The 20,652-nt window shown below is 35.4% G+C and overlaps 1 protein-coding gene across 4 annotated transcripts in view; it reads right to left on the reverse strand.

Moving 5' to 3' along the window:
• LOC138715379 (glycerol-3-phosphate phosphatase-like) overlaps positions 1 to 20,652 on the reverse strand; it is a 181,222-nt gene that overhangs the window by 77,332 nt on the left and 83,238 nt on the right. For 3 of the 4 annotated variants that reach the window (XM_069848235.1, XM_069848234.1, XM_069848232.1), the window contains exon 6: positions 19,914 to 20,026. In XM_069848235.1, the coding sequence (XP_069704336.1) occupies positions 19,914 to 20,026 (113 nt within the window). Of the gene's footprint in view, positions 1 to 7,378; positions 20,027 to 20,652 lie in introns of those variants that run through there. The other variant, XM_069848230.1, reaches the window with a different exon arrangement.

Genomic DNA, 20,652 nt, shown 5'->3' on the forward strand with positions numbered 1-20,652 from the left:
ATACATGCAGGGTCCCTACAACATACCAATTTTCCGAGCGCACTTATTTGATTTTGAGACTTTCTAAGTGACGAGTCTCTGTGCCCAGAAGTTGCAACGCAGCACTGCCGCTATTGGCTATCGCTGATAAGCAGACACACCTGCAAACGTCAGGAGGTTTGAGCGCGACTGTAATCCTTAAATAGAGGATCTGAAAGCCATGCATTATTGAATTTACGTTATTATTATTTTTCTTCCTATATTTTACACAATCATATTTTCATTGTTAGCAGGTGTGCCTATGTTCTGTGAAATTTTAATCTGTAACATTACATTACCAGGCCCGGCCTCATCAGATATGGATATATCACCACTCTGTATTACCTACCTATCTTGCATTTTCACTTTCTCACAATCTACTTGTCCATTATGAAATCTGTAATAATTAAGAAACAAAATTTAATCGCATAATATTAATTCATGAGGGGGGAGGGGGGCAAACCAAATCACACAAACATTAACCAACCAACTTTATACAAAACTATATAATAAACAAAAAGTTGTCATATTAACAGACTCAAAACCTGAAAATGAAGCCATCTCCAAAATTATCATTCTACTATAATAAATAATCAGCATAATACATTATATGGGATGAGGCACTTAAAAGAGGTCACCTGAATATCATGGCCATTGTTTGGCTTCAAGGGAAACATAATGTGATATTGATATTGTGACAGCGACGTGAGATTCGAACTCACGACCAGCGTCCCGCAAGAGAGAAAATCGCGCGGAGCACTTTGGAATGGCGCGTGGCTGAGAGGGGAAAGGGGCCAACGCGGCGAGAGAGTGGAGAGAGTTTGCGCGCGCATCTTCTGCTTGCCTAGAGAGGCCGAGAAATCCGTCGAAATGGAAGACTCGCGAATTCGAACTTTCGAGGCTACGTCGCTGTGGTTATAAATTACGGTCGCGAAGGAGTTTTAGAGTTTTCAGTTATTCAGTCAGTGAGTAAGCCAGAGCAAGCAAGCCAGTCAAGCCAACCGGAGTTCGACTCGAGTGTGCGTCCGCATCTGCGTCAGCATCCGAAGGCCTGAGTTCGAGTGCAGTGGATCGCAGTTGGAGGGACCTGAGTTCGAGTGCAGTGGACCGCAGTTGGAGGGACCCGAGTTCGAGTACAGTGAACTGTCTCTGAAAGTCTGTGGTTCGAGATACTGTGAACTCGTGTGACTGAGATAGAAGAACTGTGAACTGAGAACTGGTAGTTCTGATTTGTAAATAGTGCTTTGTAAATATTAGTTAAGATTAACAGTTCATTGTTGTGCGTAATAGTCCAAGTAAATTGTCATTGTCGTCGGTGGAGTGCTATAACGAATACTGTGTTGAGTGGAGATCCAATTGTTGACGAGAGCGTTAAGGTGAATTGTAGAAAGGAATTATTGTTGTGACGAATAAATTACATTGTTGTTACTAATAAAATTCACAATATTTTTTTCATAGGTGAAGGTATAGAGGAGACATGGAAGTCTGCTTCGTTATTTTAAGTGCATTGGTATGTTTTACTGTTTACCTTTTAATAGAATGTTTCAAGATGCATACAATTGTATTTTGAGGGTCATTCAAGATAGTTGAAGGACAATGACTAAAAACAATAGTTTACTTCAAGAAACCGAATAACTACATACTTACTTGGTTGCCCTACTTTACAGTTGAAACCATACAAGTCGAAAGTAAACAAACATCAAATTGCTCTATGTTTCTTTTGTGTATCTGCTTGCATGAAAACCATTAGTCTGTGGTATGCTGTACTAGTGAACAGACGACTTCTTCCTGAAGTTATTCAGACGTTCACAATGCTTTATACAAAAGCCGAAAAAGTTGATATGGTTTTCACTTATGGCGAAAGCCACTAAGTTATTAGAACAGCAGTGTGATTGTATTCTAGAAGATATCCTGATTGTGCCACACCTCTGTGATCTGTCTTTGCAAATGCAGTAAAAACAATTTAAGACACTGGAAGCATGGATAATAAAAGATGCCAACAACATAAGACAGCAAACAATGTGGAAAATTCAATTAACATTTTAGCAGCTGTGGCACACAATCCATATGTCACTATCAGATGGACTGAATGTAGGAGTGGGATAAGTCAAAGAAGTGTTCTGTGAGTTAGAGGTCTGCACAGGCTCTGGTTGAAATTCACTTATGTGTGTCGAGCTCGGGCCTTAAAGAAATTATTTTTTTTTTCTTTTTGCAAATTATATATTGATTAAAAAATAGCACGAAGATTTTAATGTATGCACGATTAGATACCCACTTGGTACCCACCCAGAAAAGTAGACTACCGGTATCATAAGTTATTATTTTGTTCGACTTCATATTTCGTAACGGCATTTATTTCATCTCTACTCTGTCTTAGACACAGAGCATTGTTTACTTGTTTTACCTGGGAAACTATTATTTTTTCTCATGCTCCTACTGGAATGATCTCCCTGGCTGCTGTTCCTGTCCCTGTGGCCTCTGGCCTCTGCTTTATTTGCTTGTCTTTGGGTAGGGCTCAGGTTGATAATTGTAAGCTAATCTCAGATCTGGTGCAGCTCGGGCTGGGCCTAAGAATTTCAGCCCGTGCAGACCTCTACTGTGAGTACTGTATTCCAATAAATTCCATCCTTTCCACATTTCACTTCATTAGCAGCTACATGGCGATGATTTTCGAAATTGGTTACAATTCTCCAAATGGTGTCTACAGGAACTGCATATTGATGATATGTTCCTAAATAAGGTTTTGTTTATGGATTAAGATTCATTTATAAATCATGGACAAGTTATTCTTGGACATATAAAATGGCCTGCAAGTTCACGAGACTTAACACCAATGGCAATTATTTGTGGGGAAAATTAAAACACGTGTACCAAGAAATTACCAACAAGCCCTAAAAACATGAAAAAGCATATAACATGAGCTCGCTCTGTGATAAGCTCAGTTGAGATTCAGCATGCAGTGTTGTCCGCACAGAATCATTTTATAGCATGTATCAGTGATCAATGTCACCATTTCGAACACGTAATATTTTTGGTGTTTGTCTTTAAATACCAATTGTCAGTTTTTTGTATGAGATATTTAATTACCGTGACACCAGTGGCATAAATTCATTTAAAGAATTTAACAGAATTTGTAAAGTCGAGGTTGGTTCTTCTTTGGTCGAATTCAGAAATCGAAAGAATTTTTAGTCAGCGAAATCATGTTAAAACAAAATTTAGAAATAGAATGAGTACAGACATTACAAACGCAATTTAGGGAATCCATGCAAAAAAAATTAGTGCAGCAACAATTATGAAACTCCTGCATTAATTCATTAAAAAAAGTGTTATTTCCAGCTTTTTTTTTATCCTGGGCTGTATAATAAACATTTCAGTATACAAATGTATCTTTTTTTATAAAAGAAAATAAAAAATAAAATAAGTGCATTCTTCAGATACTATACAGTCTACACAGAACTAGAAAGGTACAGACAGTTCTCTCTGTCACACGCGGGAAGGGTGTGACATTGCAAAGTTGTGTGTGCAGCTGATTGTGCTGCCTGCCTGTCATGTCAGTACTGAGCAGCTGACACAAACTCGTAAATTAGTATTATATGGACTGTATCAATAATAATATTATATTATAAAGGTAATAAAAGAGTGAGTGAATGTGAATATGGTACAATGTGCAAACCATATGTGGTATAAACCGTAATCAAGATTTCATCCTATAAATTTGTATAAGGAAAAGATACAATGTTGAGCTTCACCGACTACCTTAATCAGCTAATCATGTCTCGTGGAAAAGGTCTGTGTGTCATAATGTGACGAATAGTACAGAAAATAGTGGGGCATGTGATTTTTCTGAGGCAGATATTTCAGATATTAGTATCAATAGTAATGACGCAGAATCAATTAGCCTATTTTATTTTATCCCATTGACTTAAATAGAGCGAAAGATGATAGTGATCCTATATGTGACGATCATACAAGGTGGATAATAAATAATTAATCCCTTCACAATCATATTGCTAAATGAAGTTACGTTGCTCAGAATATGGACAGTGATTTTAAAAATTCACGTAGGCAATATCTTCACTAAGTTTGTTTTACAGAACTTTTTTTTACAATAGAATAGAATGTTTTATTTTTCCTGGCAGAGTTAAGGTCATAAGGCCTTCTCTTCCACTCAACCAGCCTTACTCAATACAATAGCTACATATTTAAATTACGAATATTTACAATATACTTAAGAGATTCTCCAGCAATATTCTTCAGTTAAGAACTTTGGGGAATGATGAAAAACAACAAAGTATCAGTTCTCTCCATTAACATCTTGCGACCATTGAATTCTTTTTAATATATTGATAAACCTAAATTCTTCACGATAGTGTGAGGAGAAGAAACACTATAGTGGATTCCGCATCTCGTAGTGAACGTAGTAGGTAATATAAGTACATACATATACCACCGGAATAAATAAAAATACGAAAATAATAGCCACAACAGAACACCAATACTTGCTGTGACACAGTAACGAAGATTAAACTCTTCCGTAACTCATGGTTACCACATGCTCACTTTAAAACAGTGGCAACATCAACTTGTCACCATGGATTCTGATTGGCTGGTTTGAGCTGTTACCATGGTGACACCTTGAAGCCATTGAACTATCAATACCTTTCTAGTTTTGTATAGACTGTAGTTTCTTTTGGTAAATAAATCTATATCTTCCAAATGGTGACTTACAATTTTCTAAATACTACATTATATCTCCTGCATTTGTCAAAATGAAAACTTATAATTTTACGTCATTTAAAAAAACCAAAAATACATTCTCTCAAAATTAAAAATTTCTTGGAGTGATACCTCATTAAATTTGAACCGAGAAAATTTTTTGGTTACAGTTATCTCCCTTGACTTTATACAGAGTGGAAGTAAATCGAAAGCTGAGTTCAAAAGGGAAACGCAAAATTTAAAGTTTCGGGAAACCTGCATTTTAAAGCTTTATGTTACTGTGAAAAATTACTGAATCGTTGAAATTACTCCAAATTCTGTTAATGATACTTCATACATACTCTAAGTTTCAAGTTAGTGTTAATTGGATTTTTCACAGTAACATGAAGCTTTAAAATTCAGTTTTTTCAAAACTTTAAATTTTGAGTTGTTTTCCTCTTGAACTGGCCTGTCGATATAACTGTGCACATTTTAACAGTTTTCTCGGATAGAATTCAATAAAAAATTCTAATTCCATATTAGTACCAAATGAATACTTTTCTCAGAAAGAAATAATTTTCTCCTAAATTTTAACACTGTTTTACTCTGTAAGTATTATCTGTATGATTCTGATTTTTATTCTTATCATTACAGAAACTCATAAGAAATAATTTATATCTTTAAATAATATGGACAGTTTTCTTACAAATTAAAGGAAAATATTAACATGTATAATTATTTCCTGCCACTAGGATATCTCAAAACCCTACTGCCATGACTAAAAGATGGAAGTCTGCTATTCAGATCCGAGTTTGTGCGTGTGAGCCAGTGATGAGCTGTTGCATAACTATTGGCATGTATACTTTCAGTCTATTTTTCTAATTAGACACGCATTTAATTACAAAATGTATAATAGGTTTTTATTTATTTTAATGAATTCTACTGCCCCCATCAATCTGCACAGTTATATCACTTCCACTCTGAATATTAGGGTGTATCGAAATCAGTGGTTAAATTTTTTTTTAAGAAATTAAAAAGTGGGGGTCTAAGTTGTCTTATGGGTTAATTGTTGTCTCTACCAAATTTGGACCTCATATGGACATTTCTAGCCGAGGCGCATTAGCTTTAAAGTTTAAGAATTTTATCTAAATATTTAAATAATTTCGCACCTCTTTGCTTGCTGGAGATTGTAATAATCATTATATATATTATATTTTCTGTTACTTTAAAAATTTTAATATTAATAAGTCGAAAAATCTGAAAGTTAGAATTTATAAAACAGTTATATTACCGGTTCTTCTGTATGGTTGTGAAACTTGGACTCTCACTCTGAGAGAGGAACATAGGTTCAGGGTGTTTGAGAATAAGGTGCTAAGGAAAATATTTGGGGCTAAGATGGATGAAGTTACAGGAGAATGGAGAAAGTTACACAACACAGAACTGCACGCATTGTATTCTTCACCTGACATAATTAGGAACATTAAATCCAGACGTTTGAGATGGGCAGGGCATGTAGCACGTATGGGCGAATCCAGAAATGCATATAGAGTGTTAGTTGGGAGACCGAAGGGAAAAAGACCTTTAGGGAGGCCGAGACGTAGATGGGAGGATAATATTAAAATGGATTTGAGGGAGGTGGGGTATGATGATAGAGACTGGATTAATCTTGCACAGGATAGGGACCGCTGGCGGGCTTATATGAGGGCGGCAATGAACCTTCGGGTTCCTTAAAAGCCATTTGTAAGTAAGTAAGTAAGTAAGTAAGTAATATTAATAAGTAGCCAGATAACTGAACAGAATTCTTAACAACAGTTTCAGGCTGTAACGACACAGAAGTCATCATGGGGAGGTGGCTGCTATCAAGTTCCTCCTGCCCACCCACCCATTCATTATCTTGGTTTCTGTTATCAGAGTTACTCTAGGCTAAATGAAAAATACTCACTTTTCTTTTCATACCTAGGTAATTCTTCCTTGAACGAAGCTTGGAATGAATGTAAGCATCTCTTGCATCATAGCCACATACAGAAGAAGCAACATCACTGACCACTTTTACTAGTCTTTCAACGGCCCTTGTGTGGCAAGGGAAACAAGGAAAATCAATTTGTTGTAAATTTACGTCACTCACTATTTTCAGAAGATCCTCAGTTTTCATATGAGCTATCACTGGTGACTCCGTGACACTGCACTTGTTCCAGTCAGTCATATCCATTTACTCCTTAGCCATGAAGTTTAATTCTGGCACTAGAAACTTGCAAAAAGTCCTTCAATTACTTCTCTTTGCCAAAACTCTTAGTGCTTCTAAAATACGAGTTACAGCGGATATTTCCAAATGAAATCCGAACCCAAATAATTTATTTTCTTCCGATGAGCTGCTCTGTTATATGGCACACACTGGAGAAATAGCTGGCAGCTCTTCTTTTCATTTACGTTTCATGGATCTTCTTCTTGTTTTTGCAGTTTCTTTTTTGTTACTACATTGTTCAGACTTCCAATCACCATTTTTTTTACGTGTCCGTTGATCGACCAGGAAATTTCTTTCTTTTTATAGTATTTTTCGCGACTTTCCACATTCGCAGTTCGCAAAGTCAAGGCATTTGCATGTTGCAATATCAAAATAATAGTCTTAGCTGTTACGTCTCATACAGTCCCATTTAGATTCATTAGATTTTCTGTTTTTTTTTTTTTTTTTTTGTGTGTTTTTAATAAATTCTTAACTTTATTATAATAATTTAATATCATATCTGTTGTTATCATGGAAAGACAGGGATCATTCATTACTTTATTTACAATTTTTTCTGCATTACACGCACAGCAAGTTCTTTACTTCCTTCACCTTTTAATTCTATGGGAGTGAAGAGATAATATCTTAATACATCTTGCTAGGTCAGGAGTGTTCTTTTATCCAATTCTTTTGGGGTATCAAAAATATTCTCCACCCTGACAGATGTCTTCTTTCTTGTTTTTACTGGTGTAGATTTCGCCATTAAAAACAATACGCAGCACTCAAAACACACATACAATGCACTACAAGCAAAGGCTCGAGAGAAATTGACGAACAGAAAACAGGGAATCTGTGACAGAAAGCAGAAGCGATAACTACCCTTTATCAACATCTGCTTCCTCCCTCTACACAGTATGCACCCTGATTTGAAGTATACTGCGTTGCCAGTTGGAAGTGTCTGTTAAGTCATCTATACAAACATTTACAACATCTGAACGTTCTTAATATTCAATATTACAGAATGCAATTTTTTCAAGTTTTTGGTGAATTCTATAAAACTTGGAAGGCTTTGTGCCTTGGTGAAAATTTAATTTAGGGCTCTAATTTTTTTTGTGCACAATTGTTAGATATAATGGCAACTTTTCCGCACTCCATGTTTTTTAAATACGAAATTTAATTTTTTCGATACACACTACTGTATATGCCAATAGCTGGATCATTACAGATATATCTCACCACTGCAAGGACTTACTCAAACTAGTCCCATCAGACTTTGGATACGCCGCACTCGTCTGGATGCTCGCACAGTTGCGGACACACACTCAAGTCGAACTCCGGTCTCGAAGCTGACTTCACTGCTACACAAGACTGACTGGCTTACTGTCCAAAACTAACAACAATTGTTCGCGCCTTCTTCGCGTCTCCTATTTTATCACTAAACCATAGTTCTAGAAGTTACTACATCGAGTGCTTTCCACCTGTTTATCATGGCTTCTGTTTCTAGATGATTCTGTTCGAGAAGTTTCGTTTCCCCCTTCACCTCGCACAACGAAGCACCTACAGCTTTGCCTCGCCCTTGCTTAGCACATGCAGACGTCCCCCTTACGTCCGTCCCCTACAGTTCGCGCGGCCGCACCGCACCACAGTCATCTCGCGCGCCCCGGACTCTGTGGGACGCGTGATCGACTCCTGGCTGTCACAATATGTTTTTGAAGTAGAAAATTGATTAGTGATAAACTTTTTTTCTTGAAGAGATAAGAGAGTAGTTGCAGTGTATGAGATTGTCTAAATAGATTCTACTTTATGTTGAAAAAACCCTTGTTAATAGAATGAGTCAACAAGATATCATCACTTGCTAAGTTTATGTATGACTGCTCAGGGTCCTTCAAGTAGCATGTATATAAACATTATTTTATCTTCAAAACTCAACCATGCTTTAAAAATAAGCATTTATTATTTTGATTGGTTTCATTTACTTAAAGGGACAGATTATAATGTTTAGTCAGTTGTCTCCAGTCTTTTCAATTGAATTTTTGTAACAGAAATTGGGTCCTCACTTAATGTAAAAGGAACGATTGTGTCGCCGCCTTTTCACAGAATATGGAAAAGATAAGTGGAAGAAATGTGTTGAGCACGTTAAAATAGCAAAGAATAATATTTTTCTAGTGCTAATGTAATAGACAGTGAAACTGACAGAATAATTTCGTTAGGAGAATATTTAACTGATAGCAGTGATGCATCAAATGACTTGTCAATCAGTAGCAACAGTGGTTCTGATTAATGGAGGGAAACTCCGATTCCACCTCTAGTGCAGCGGTAAGATTTATTAACCTCCCATAACGGAGTTTTGCCAGTTGTAAACCTATACCAGCATCTTTACTTTGCACTGTCCATAATGTTACTTGTTCGAGATAATGAGTCAAAGATAATAACTCAGTCTCAATAGAATAAATTATTATACCAACAGCTAAATAAATTTACAAAAAAAAATTATTTTCTATGTACAGAAATTAAATAGGCCTGAATGCCATAGTCTTTTATGATGCACCATCACATTCATCAATCACTGTTTCTTTGTATTTCTGTTTATCTACCTTTCTGATCATTTCTAATGAAGGGCCTCTATTAGGAAGAATTCATTACTTCTCTGAGGCAATGGAGACTAGCAGAATTTAATTTTAAGTCTGAAGAGAAATAATAAATTTTGCTTTGCTCGAATCATTCAGTAACAGATTCTTTGATGCATTACAAATCTATGATTAGCTTCGAAGTGAATTTTGAAATTTTCTTATAAAATTATAGATAAGACGTCAAGACACAATTTATAGGTATCCATTTTATTTGTTAAATGTCACTTAGACATGTAGCAGTGTTTTTCAGAGTCCTGCATTATTTTACCCTCTCAATTTCATGAGAATAATGTATCGTATTGTAAAGAACTAAAATATTACAAGTACCCTTGAAAAAAGATATCTTATCGCAGTGCCAAATTGATCATCCAAACACAATTTCAAATCAAAATTCTAAAGAAATTTAAAAGAAGAGAGTAATAATAAATCTTGGTCAGTATTGTTTACTGAAAAAAAAATATATACCTGACATGATACAGTAGCAAAATTTTGAATGCTAACTGGTCATGACTGTTTAGCAGCACACCTGTTTAAAATTGGAATTTTTGGTTCACTAAAATGCATTCTGTGTAACCTAGAAGACTCTTTGATGAATCAAGAACATCTACGAAAATATTCAGCTTTGGCATCAAATCTTCTGGATTTATACTGGGAAGCTAGAAGGAGAATGGGAACTTCCAAGTGCCTTTGCAATAGATACTACTACTATGTATTGCTCTTCACAACAGTTTTCTAATTTTTTCTGCACAGATAATATGCATGATTATGGATTTTGGTAAAAAAAATGTGGAGTAATGGTGTGGAATACCATATATAGCCATACCGGTACAAATAACTAAATGTAATCTTCATTACATATTACACACAATGTTGTATACTACACTTGAGGTTATTTAATTCTTATGTTAAATACAATCTTTGATCACATATTTGAAGATAAATTCTTTACTCTCCATAAATGTTTATAAAGTTTTAAGCAAAACAAATCAGAACTCAGCATTAGTTAACAACAATAGCAACAATAACTTTCATTTCCTCACACTACAAAATCCCCGACTTTCTCTGTAACAGTGTTTCTTAAGTAGGCTAATTCTAGTCAGACAAAACTGTAAATTCCATATACCACAGATTTTCTCAAACCTTTTTACCTGGCAATAAGAGACCATAAAGACGTATGTACACTGTGTCTGGGCTAGAGGTATCAAGAAATAAAAGAAAAACCTGACTTAACAATGAGAGTAAATAACTGAAAATTTGTTTTAATCTTAATATATAAAAGTCAATGTGGGTATGTATGTATGCATGTTCTCTATACAACTCTACACGCTTTGACCTATATGTGTCAAAGTTTGCACATTTAACTTTCATAACCAGGAGAAAAACATAGGCTACATTAAAATTGTGCAAATGGACGTTAACTTAATTAACAGAATAAAAATAAATACGATCAAGCATTCATATATAATATTAAAATGCAATCTTTGTAGTCAATTGTTCTTTATTATTGTCTGTTGTATTCAACATCGACTTTCGTGAGGCCATGGAAATTATAACACGAAATTAAACAACATTGTTGATACACATCATGAAGGCTAAAACTAGATAATTCATGCAATAAGTATCTTTATGCAGTCCAGGACCGTATTATGAATTTCTTGATGCAATCACGAAGTATATACAGTCACGAAGCTCTATACGTAGGGAATATGCATCCATAGATACTTGCTAATCACTAGGATCGCTACTATCACCTCATCACATACATACGTACAATGTGAAACAGTACTGGCACAGTCTATTGTTCCTAGTACCCTCATCAACTCAAGCTTCGTGACTGTATATACTAGATTGTGATGCAATTGTAGATAGTGAGCAGACTGTGTTTTGTGCAACTGAATTCTTGAATTCTTTGAAACCACAAGGATTGCTACCATATAATTTAATACTTAACAATGAATTACCAATAGTACTATTGCGAAATATTGACCCACCAAAATTATGCAATGGAACAAGAATTGGTGTGAAAAAAAACTCATTCAAAACATAGTAATAGAAGTGACAATATTAACAGGCAAAATGAAAGATGTTTTTATCCCACGCATTCCTATGATACCCACTAACATGCCTTTCGATTTTAACAGCAATTTCAGTGTGACTAGCATTTGTAATGACCATATTAAAATTAAGCTCAAGGACATTCACTCAAAGTTGCAGACATTAACTTAAAAACTCCGTATTTTTCACATTCTCAACTATATTTTATACAAAGAAGTAGGAAAAAAAAAAAAGATTTTAAACACATCAAAAAGCAATTCAATGATACTTTTGTCATATTGCTAAAGTAGTATGTGAATGTATATAAGGCGACTGAAAATAACACTGTATTAATTCTAAAATATACATCTCTCAAAATATTGTTAGTCATGTCCGAAAATGTGTTACTGCGAAATTCTAACTGTATAATCACATTGTCAATGTAGTATGTAACACTGTATTAATTCTAAAATATACATCTCTCAAAATATTGTTAGTCATGTCCGAAAATGTGTTACTGCGAAATTCTAACTGTATAATCACATTGTCAATGTAGTATGTTATGCATTATAGAAATAACAATCTCTTAATTTCTAAAAAAAAAAAACTGATATACATCTCTTAGAATATTAATTAGTCTTTACGTTAAAAAAATGACTTATTGCAAGTTTACATTGTATCTATATTCTGTGTATAAAATAAGAATTAATATAATGTGTTCTGAATTTGTGAGATATAGCTTCTCAAGTCATATTAAAAAAAATACGCATACAGCGTTCAATGGGTAAAAAATCTTCCAATATAAATTAAATAATATATGTATATATTGGTAAGACCGATAGAGAGATAAATTTTAGCTCTTGATGACACCCCAACGGGTTCAGACTGGGAACAAGGGAATTCCCTGTTTATCATCAGCTGTCTCTGAAATTCAAGTGAAAGCACACACAGATATGAAATTACGTAGATTGTACAGATCTTATAATTATTTTATCTCTGCTTCTGTGCAAGGTCACATTTGCAAGAGCAAGAAAGGAGACGGCAGAAAGGTTGTAAATGCTTTTTAATATGTTGACTCCCATGACTAAGATAAGCCACTTGAAATTTAACAGTCACTGACCCACAGAGATAAAATGTAAGATAATTTAACAGTCACTGACCAGCAGAGATAAAATGTAAGATCTGTAGAACATTGATACAATGCTAAGTGGGCCTATAGGAACCGAGGGTTGTATTTCTGTTTTGCTGAAATTCAAGACAACGCTAATTCATTTAATGTTTGTGTCACTGTAGCCTAAAGATATGTTTGTTTGGTTTTACTTCGTTTATAGTTTGATTTTTTTAATTATTTTATTTGTATTTCTGGTGATGTGGAAGAGAAAGCCTGATGGCCTTAACTACGCCCAAAAAAAAAAAAAAAAAAAAAACACACACACACACGCACACGCACACGCACACGCGCGCAAAAAAAAATTAAAACACATCTGAAAGTAAGGCACATGATGAAATGTTTTCTTTCGTTGCCTGATCTGCAGTTGTTTTAAATTGAGTTAATCCTTTAAGGCATTTGGCTAAGAACTTCATTAATTCATGTTGTTGTTGTTGTTTTCTAATGCCAGGCGTTTGATAATAAAGTCATTTGACCTCTTGCACTCCAATATTTTTCAAAGATATTATCATGGCCAGCCACTGAAGCACAGATTTTGAGGTGTTCCGAATCCATTTCTTGGTTTGAGTTGCACAATGGGCAGTTAGGGGACTGATATATTCCAATTCTATGCAGGTGAAATGGCAAGTTGTAGCCGATTTAAGTGAACACCATATTTTAACGTTTTGGTGGCTACTTCATTCACACACAACCCCCAGAATGTCTGGAGGACCACACCTGCTGTTGGTCAACGGGTCCATTGGGCCTAGCTGGGAGATCTTGTTGATCACCAGCTTTCCCTCCTTAAGCCACTGGAGGACGATTTTAGTGCCACAGCAGGTCAGCACTAGGAACAGAAAAGTAGAAAGAGGAGGAAGGAAAGGGAAATGAACCCCTAGGCTTCGAATGCTCTAATGCCGTTGGGGTCGAAGAAAGTAAGAGTTCAGTCAGAGGACTGGATAGGAAAGGATAAAGAGGGAATTAGATATTGGATAGAGGAAAATTATACCAAATTCAGTCATTAACTCATCAAGCTACGTGACGCTATGTAAAGATTCATCTTTATAGACGAGAAGGAAAGTTTATTAAAGACAATTCATTTTCGTTGTCTATAGTTGAGTTTCTGAGATTTCCAATCTAACAACCAGTTTAATTAAAAAAAGAAGCAAAAAGAACAACTCAGGCAATGCTGGGTTCTTTCAGCTGGTGTTATATAAAACTCTCCACGTTTTACATCCAGTTCGGTATACTATATCTCAATGTGAGCATCTCTTGTTGCTCTGCAAATGTCCAAACGATATTCCAATTCCCTCCAAGTATTTTGCAACATTTGAGGCGTTATGCAGTCAATTGCTAACCTGATGCAATGTCTCAATTGTAACAAATTTTGGATTGGATATTGTTGATACACAAAGTCCCCAGGTGAAGAAATGCAACAGAATCAGATCAGGAGACCTTGGTGGCCATGCTTTGGACCTGCTCTTCTAATCCAACGAGAAAAATTTCTATGAAGGAAACTGGTGATGTGGTGGAGTACTGTCTTGTTGAAATGTTGATCCAGGAGTATTTGGGGTACAGCGAAATTTTCTAGCATATCAAGGTAACTGTCCCCAGTCATGGTTTTAACCAAAGAGAATGGACCAAAAATTGCACTGTGCATTAACCCCACCCAAACATTAACTTTTTTAATGTCTCTTTGGTGTTCCACTACAGCACGAGTGTTCTCAGACTCCCATATGCGGCAGTTATGGCGGTTAACTTCACCACAGAGATGGAATGTAGCTTCATCACTGAATATTACTTCAAGATATTCAAGGTTTTCGTCAATGTGTTGCAGAATTTCAATCGCAAAATTCTGTATTAATTTTCTATCATTCAGTTGAATGTAGTGAAGAAGCCGGAGCATGTATGCATGTAGTTTGTGTCGTCTATGAAGAATGCCATGAAGAGTTGATTTGGGAATCTGTAATTGATGACTAGCCTGCCTAATGGATTTCCTTGGGTTCCGTGTGAATGCAATTCACATATGATTGACTGTTTCTTTGCTTATGTTTGTCTTGGGATGTTTGCCTGTTTGTGGAATCAAGGATCCTGTCTCTTTAAGAGTTCTATCCCATTGCAAAATTGATTTCGATGTAGGTGGATCACATTGAATTCTAGACGAAATCGACGCCGAATTCTGGTAACAGATTTAAATTCAGCAAGCCAAACCACGCACTTCACTCTTTTGCTGTGGTGTCCACATTTTACATTCAATTAGAATGATTAATGTTGACTGTTAGCAATGTGTGACATAAATCACAATGATATATCATATCGCTTTTGTTTTCTCAATTTTCTTGCTTTGTTGTATAGAGTTCTAGCATTGTTGTTCTAAAGATACAATCTTGGAGATTTTCTGCATCCTGTGCCAAACCTATAATAATAAAATATCCTTCTGTTAATAAGTGGTAAATGATATCTCTACCCGGACACAGTGTATTATTTTACATGTTCAATTATATTTCCTACAAGGCACGATTTAAGGATGTGAAGGTATCTGCAGACCCATTTCTTCTTCTTCTTCTTCTTCTTCTGTAAAATCTGACAAATTTTGCCCTGCGGTATAAAAATTCTTCACAAATTCAGTCTTAACAAATTTCACCGTTTTGAAATTTATGTAGATTAAATATTTTGACTATATGACTTCCCTTCAATACTCGAAATCTTATTATCACAGTACATTTACATTTAACTATCACAAAAATTTATTAAGTACAAAGATATGAACTATAGATTAGGATTATATATAACAAAATTTAACACAAATTTTAGTTAAGTGTTGTAACTCAACAAATAGATACCCCAGAACACTTTTGGTACTGGTAACAATATGGTACTTTTTCTGACTCAATTAGACTGTCAAAGAGTGATACCAGACATCATTAAATATTACAATGGATTCTAGCATTAGTATTTTTCATTTGAAGAAACACTATTCAAGCTCAATAGCTGTTATGCCAGTAAGGAATAATACAACAGGATTTCCAAAAGGAAGTCAGAAATTATGGCTCTGAAAGCATAATTTACATAATATGTAACATATTAAAGGAAAGGAAAGGTATAAAATACAGTATTTATGGCCCGAAAATAGATACAATCAGAGAGAACCAGTTGCAACTTGAATTGAACATAACTGCTTAGTAAAACATTTTCTAACAACCCAGTAAAACAGCACTATTGCATAGCCTAAACCAAATAATGAAGTCAGATAGCCAATACACCACAAAAACAAAAGCAATGTATCATGAGAAGAAATGGATCAATATCGACAGAGATGGAATGGACTATCACTCCCTACCAAGTGAAGAAGCAACAACAAAATTTAGACTCTACATAGGACATGGCTGCCTGACATACCATCTGCATCACATCAACATAGTAAACTCTGAAAGCTGTCCACTCTGCAAAGATGAAAACTCCACAATGGATGCTGCCCACCTCCTAACATGCATAGAGGAAAACAGAAATCAAAGGACCAGGTAAGCCTCTACTGGAAAGCAAGAAAAAAGATGACGTTAAGTCAAGATCCAGCCATTGGAAACTAACTAACTAACATTTGTTGAGACTAGGCATTACATATTGGACTCTGAAATAGCGAAAGGATGAATGAAAGATCATAATATGGACATTATTAAGTGAGTCTTGAATATAAAAAATACAGACTATAGGACTATGTTGGATTTAATAACAGGGCAGTGTATGCTTAAAAGTACATGCACAGGATGGAATTCTAGGATACAAATTCAAAGTATAATCTCAATTATTTTTTACAATGAGGGCCCCAACTGACATTCAGGCTCATGACACACTGCAGTCTACTGACTTAATGTGTTTTTCTCATACTTGTTCTATCATTCCCTCTCCCCCCACCCACTTTCTTCAAATATCTCTGCAGTCTCAGAAAACATGTCGTACAAATACATCTCAGTCTCAAACAAGAATCTGAACTATAGACACGTCTGCAAAGCAGGGAATTCGGTGGGATGAAAGGCATCTGTCAGTAATTTTCATGTGAAGTCTTCTCAGTCAGAAACAGGATTCTTTTACATGTCGAAATCTTGAATCATGTTACTGGCTAGTAGTATAGTAGAAAGAGGTGCAGGGACAGGCTGGACAGTTTACCCACCATTAGCAAGAGGTATTGCTCATCAGCTTGAACAGTGCCATTCTGACCTCATTTGTACACAGGGACTACCTTGCCTTTTCTATCTCTAGGTGGCGGCACCATTAATCAAGCAAGCATGGGAGCACAGGGGAAGGGGAGCAAGCCTGGCAGCATGGTTAGTCAAGTAGACACAGGGAAGGGGGGAGCAATCAGGAACAGAAAATGGTAGACAATTGAAGGCCCACTCGGTGACAGGCAGTCAGACAGAGAGAGTCAGAGAGGAGAGTTTATCTTATAGGAGGAACCATGCTGAAAATGAGCCAGGAGAGTGAGGAATGAATTGGTATAATTTGGTAAATGGGACAGATTGCACTTCTTGGTGTCCTCTTGACTAACCATTTTGAGATTCCATGTCAAATATGAAACAGATTGTGTCATGTTGTATTAATTTCAGAGAGTGGTAAGTTGTTTGTTATATTTATGTTAACTATAGATCTTCACAGAATAATCAACTGTCCTTTTATGTAATATTGATTTCAGATTGTAATCTATACTTTTTTCTATATCCATGTTAACTTCGGATCATGATTAAGTGCTCGTCATGTTAAAACAATTTTAGAATCTGTTTATTTCATCATTAATATTGTCTAACTAAATTTCTAAAAATTACCGGAACTATTAATAATGTATTCAAACAATTCCAAATACAATGACATACAAGGCTGAAGTTATATAAAACCCTTGCACGACCAGCTCTAGTTTATGGCAGTGAGGCATAGATGATAAGGCAATGTGATGAGAGATGGTTAACAACAGCCAAAATGCAAAGAACTGGAGGAAGTTCATTACTTGACTATCATTGGAATGAAGACATTCTCAGAGAAATTAAAATTGATCCTATTGTCAATTATCAACAGCAATATAGACTCCAATGGAAAGAGCATGTTAGGAGGATGGATTGTACTAGATGGTCTAAACAAATCTTATATTATGTCCCAAAAGGACGAAGAAATTTAAGGCGACCTAAAACACGCTGGCACAAGACTGTAATAGATCCAATGGGGTCTAATACATGAAGGATAAGGATGATAATGATGATGATGATGATGATGATGATGATGATGATGATGATGATGACGACGACGACGACGACAACATTGTTCATTTGTATCTCAACATATACTCATATATCAATATACATATTTATCAATGGATCATCCAGGCTGGTTTATATTGTTATTCCAATGCGCCATTTTGAGTTTCTTAAACACTCAAACCCTGTTGACAGAGCAGTCGTGTGCCCAATATCACTGATGAAATGGTTGACTGCAAGTTTCAATCTTTTGCAGAAGCTATGCTAAAAATTTTCATTGCCCCTTAAATATTCATCACCTTCAGCCAAGTGTAATTCAATGACAAATATGATAACAACTATATTACTTGTGGTACCGGTACTATTAGTATTTTATTTAACGACACTTTCTACTGCAGAGGTTATTCAGTATCGAAATTCAACGTGGGCACTTTCCTTCAAAAAGCAACCGGTGAAATGTGTCCAAGAAGTTGATAAAGTAAATTAAACTGTAATTTGAAACTATATCTCCTGACTTCCTGTTCTCTATACTAGTTTTCCAGAAGTATCTTTATCATATTCATAACTTTTAATAAGCAATTAGATTGCGTAACACAACAGAAAGAAATAAATAAAGAAGTTGTGAATCATAGAATATAAGTGTCAAAATGAATTACAGTTTCGTGAATCACTTGTAAGTGCCCTCTTGGTAAGCTTTCATTTTCTTGTACTCATGGTTCCTTTTCAATTTGACAACCTGCTACACACCGGAACTCAGCAGGAAAAGTCTCTTCTCTCATCAGACTCACATACTTTCACTTTCCTCTCAACCTGTTACATCACACTTACACAACACAGAGAGAACATCAGATGCTCTCCTGTTTGCTCTCTGGCAGGACCAAGCATTTGATCTACATACATCAATCAACAGTGTACTCAAGCATTCCTCACTAATAACCCTACTTCTATCTTCTTGGGTATCCGAAACCCAGAAATTCCTAAGCTATTTTAAACATTCCCACCACACAACCTCTATTCCATAGACTAACCCAATTTGTCAGAGTTCTTGTGGTCAGTCACTGACTGAAAGTCAATAGCAAAACCACCCACTTTCGCAGTCAGCTACCACAGATCACTAAGATTCCACATTCCCCTTTCGTATTCGGCCATCACAAATCATTAAGATTGCAACTGATGGTCGATACCATAAGGATGCCTATACCTTTCATCCCAAATTTCATTAGTACTCCTCTCATTTGCCATCCTGACAAAAGTAAAACCTAACTTCCACCCTCAAACTTCCATTTTCCATACTAATGAACCAGTGGTAATGTGTTTTTTTATCATCCATAAACCATAGTTACATTAATTTCCCCCTCAACATCAAACCCAGCTTTCTTGTCTGTGAATGATTCCCATTTTCCCTCACCAACTCGGTTATGACAGAGCAATGTATGGGCGAGACCATGAAAGCAGTTACAAAATAAATGTTAATGTACCATATATGTATAATTATGTTAAAGATCGTAGACCACTAAGTTAACATTAAAAAAAATGATATTTTACGACTAGGTGCATAAGAATAAACAATATGCAACATCATACATTTTCTTATGAAAATAAACAAGTTTTTCATTTATAATATTGAATAAAGTAATCCTGATGTTAACGGATTCTATAAGATTAAAATAAATGACAGAAGAAGAAGAAGAAGAAGAAGAAGAAGAAGAAGAAGAAGGACAGGTACAGAAAGGCGGAAAAAGGAAACAGGAGAATAAAGGGAAAACAAGGGGAAAAATGAAATGAAGACGGGAACAGAGAAAGGAAAGAAGAGAGAAAAAACTTTTGAAGCATAACATTACCTAACCTGTATGTTGTAAGTTATAACATTAATGAGACAATGTCACCTAACTTATTTACATAGTAATCTGGCACCATTGCCTTATCACCTTCACTGTTTGACTTTTTCAGTTGATTCACATCATCCAATGTGTTGACTCCAGTCAGAACCAGCAAGGTTTGAAAGCCACAGTTATTTCCAAAGAGAATGTCTGTGCTGCACCTGAAATCATAAATCATTAGAAATATAATTAATATTTTTTTTAAGTGCTTCACAAGTCTCGCTCTTACATAAATACTGAATGAGTTTAATTTTCAAAGAGAGTAGAAAGAAATTTGAAATGTAGTGATTTCCGTAGAATTGATCTGAAAGGAAAGGGAAATACTAAAACATAAAGCAGCCAGCACGTGAATACCAAAGACTGGTGTTTCCCAGTATGAAACAATTCCTGTTCTCAAAAAAAAAAGAAAAAAGATGTTCTTTCAGCTATGTAAATAGACTGCTATAGATATAGTTATTTAATGTGTTAAGGTAATTCAAAATAAATTATGATTGATGATTAATTACTATTATTTTAATGTATAACATTTCGAGTATTGCAAGCATAGTGATAAAAAAAAATACACCATTTGATACATAAAACCTAATCACACAAGTGAAATGGGTAGGCATTAGGTACACACACCACTTGATACATAATATTTGTGAGGATACTAAGCATATTTATTTAATCAAAAAGAAAATGAAAAGCTGAACTGGAGGAGGAAAGATAGAAGGAGTAGGAGGAGATAGGGCAGAAGAACATGTAAGAGTAAGATGTACAGTAAATAACAAGACATGTAATAAGA

This window comes from Periplaneta americana, chromosome 15 (genome assembly GCF_040183065.1).
Source record: "Periplaneta americana isolate PAMFEO1 chromosome 15, P.americana_PAMFEO1_priV1, whole genome shotgun sequence".
NCBI lineage: Eukaryota > Metazoa > Arthropoda > Insecta > Blattodea > Blattidae > Periplaneta > Periplaneta americana.